This window comes from Lactuca virosa, chromosome 3 (genome assembly GCF_052849685.1).
Source record: "Lactuca virosa cultivar CGN04683 chromosome 3, Lactuca_virosa_CGN04683_v6, whole genome shotgun sequence".
NCBI lineage: Eukaryota > Viridiplantae > Streptophyta > Magnoliopsida > Asterales > Asteraceae > Lactuca > Lactuca virosa.
Window position 1 is genome coordinate 201,544,751 of NC_136428.1, and position 2,322 is coordinate 201,547,072.

Consider the following 2,322-nt stretch of genomic DNA (forward strand, 5'->3'; position numbering starts at 1 on the left):
TGTTTTTATAACTTATTCAAACTCCAAAGTATTATTTAATAAAATGAAGTTTTATTAAACAATATTAAAAGGTTCTACATGGCTCAAACACAAACTTAATACTAGGTATTAATTTTAAAATTGAACCAAGCCTAAATATAAAAACTGGGTTTTTATAGGAACCTTAAAAGTGATTTCTTTTATAAAAATTGATAACATGACATATTGGATGCATGCAATTATCATGATATCACATGTTTTAAATAGAATAATAAAACATTAAAATCCCTTTTTCAAAATGCAAGTATGTGCCATCCAACTTTAGTATCATCTTTTGGTGGCCAGAGTATTTTTGCGATTTCTATAACCAAGTTATAGGCCAATTATACAAGCTTCTCTAATTGGATGACTTGATTGGAATCCTCTTGTGATAAAGATCACCTAATCAAAAGTGTTCCAAGGCATAGATGAGACCAAACATGTCAAATTAACAAATGGATTGTTAAGGGTCTCATATATCTAGGAGTTAAAAATGGTGTAATTAATACAAGTTATTTACCTTGTTAAAATTCAGTAAATGGAATAAAGGATACATAACCATTTGTTTGATTTGTAACTTGGATCCTAGACTTTAAATAAATAATGTTTTTCGAAACAAAAGGGTATTATTATTTAAGGAATTAAATACTAAATGAAAACTTTGTTAAACTTTTGTAGATGGCTCCACCAACTAATGTAACACACCAGTCAATGAACATCCGATCAATTCCTGACAAAGAAAAACTCAACCACTCCAACTTTTTGGATTGGCACAAAACTTTGAGAATCGTTTTGAAACACGAAAAGAAAGACGGTGTCCTTGAAAAACAAACCCCTGATGAATTACCTTCTCTCCCAAAGGCCGCACATGATGCATGGCTAAAGCATATAGATGATTCACTTGATGTTTCGTGTCTTATGCTTGCCTCTATGGTTCCCGATCTTCAGCGGGATCTGGAACTCTACAGTGCCTTTAACATGATTGAACATCTCAAGGAGATGTTTGGTAAACAAGCTAGAACCGAAAGGTTCGACATTATGAGAGCACTCCATGCCATGAAAATGGAGGAGAGTGGGAATGTGAGCACACATGTTCTCAAGATGAAAAGTTACATGGATCAATTGGAGAGATTGGGCTCTCCATACCCACAAGACTTGGCTACATATATCATTCTGAACTCTTTGCCAAAGTCTTACAATGCTTTCATCATGAACTGTAACATGAATGGGTGGGAGAAACCTATCTCTGAGTTGCACAGGATGCTAAAAACTGCATAGAAGAATATCCCAAGTAAAACCCCCAAGTGCTCATGATTAGGGAAGGAAAAGTCAAGAAGAACAAATGCAAGAAATTCAAGGGAAATCCACAGGTTGGGAAGGGCAAGGGGAAGAAAGCTCCCCAAAACCCACCACCCAAAAAGAAGGAAAAGGTTGCCAAAGATGACACATGCTTTGAGTGTGGAGTTGACCGGCATTGGAAAAGGAATTGTCCTAAGTACCTTGCTGAGTTGAAGAACAAGAAGGTCGGATAAGGCCCTTCAGGTATATCCATTTTCATGATAGAAATGGGATTATTTACTTTGTCATCTAACACTTGGGTATTAGATACTGGTTTTGGAACTCATATTTGTAATTCGTTGCAGGGGTTCAGAAAGAGTAAGGAACTGAAATCAGACGAGATGGTATTGCATGTCGGCAATGGAGCACGTATTACGGTCCAAGCTTTAGGACATTTTGATTTATGTTTACCATCTGGTCTATACTTGACATTAGACAATGTGTTTTTAATTACTTCTATTACTAGAAATATCATTTCAGTTTCACGTTTGAGAAAATCTGGTTATGATTTCAAATTTATTGATGATAACATTCACTCCTTCTTGAAAGGAATATTCTATTTTGAGGCTAGACCAATAAATAGAATTTATGAATTAAACCTGGATGACACCTTAAACAATAAGTCCCTTTATCATGTTAACACCAAAAGGCTCAAAACAGATTTGAACCAAACATATCTATGCCATTGTTGCCTTGTACATATAAACAAGAAGCGCATATCCGAACTCCAAAAGAGTGGAATTTTTGGGGAAAATGATACTGCGTCATTTGACATATGTGAATTTTGTTTATGTCGCAAGATGAAAAAATCCCTTTTATTTTGAACAAGTGAAATGGCGAGTGTTTTATTAGGCATCATACACACCGATGCATGTGGACCTTTCAAAACAATGTCTAGATATGGTGAGAAATATTATATCACCTTCACTGATGAATTCAGTCGTTTTGGTTATGTGTATTTGATGA

The 2,322-nt window shown here is 35.0% G+C and overlaps 1 protein-coding gene across 1 annotated transcript; it reads left to right on the forward strand.

Annotated features, from left to right (window-relative positions):
- Positions 1 to 948: 948 nt before the first annotated feature.
- On the forward strand, positions 949 to 1,296 carry LOC145164363 (uncharacterized). Its single transcript, XM_079083084.1, has one exon. It carries the CDS (start codon positions 949 to 951, stop codon positions 1,294 to 1,296), a length of 348 nt encoding a protein of 115 aa, XP_078939210.1.
- Positions 1,297 to 2,322: the final 1,026 nt, after the last annotated feature.

Bases quoted from the DNA above. Each gene is read 5' to 3' on its own strand.
- LOC145164363 (XM_079083084.1), top strand. From the start codon at position 949: ATGGTTCCCGATCTTCAGCGGGATCTGGAACTCTACAGTGCCTTTAAC.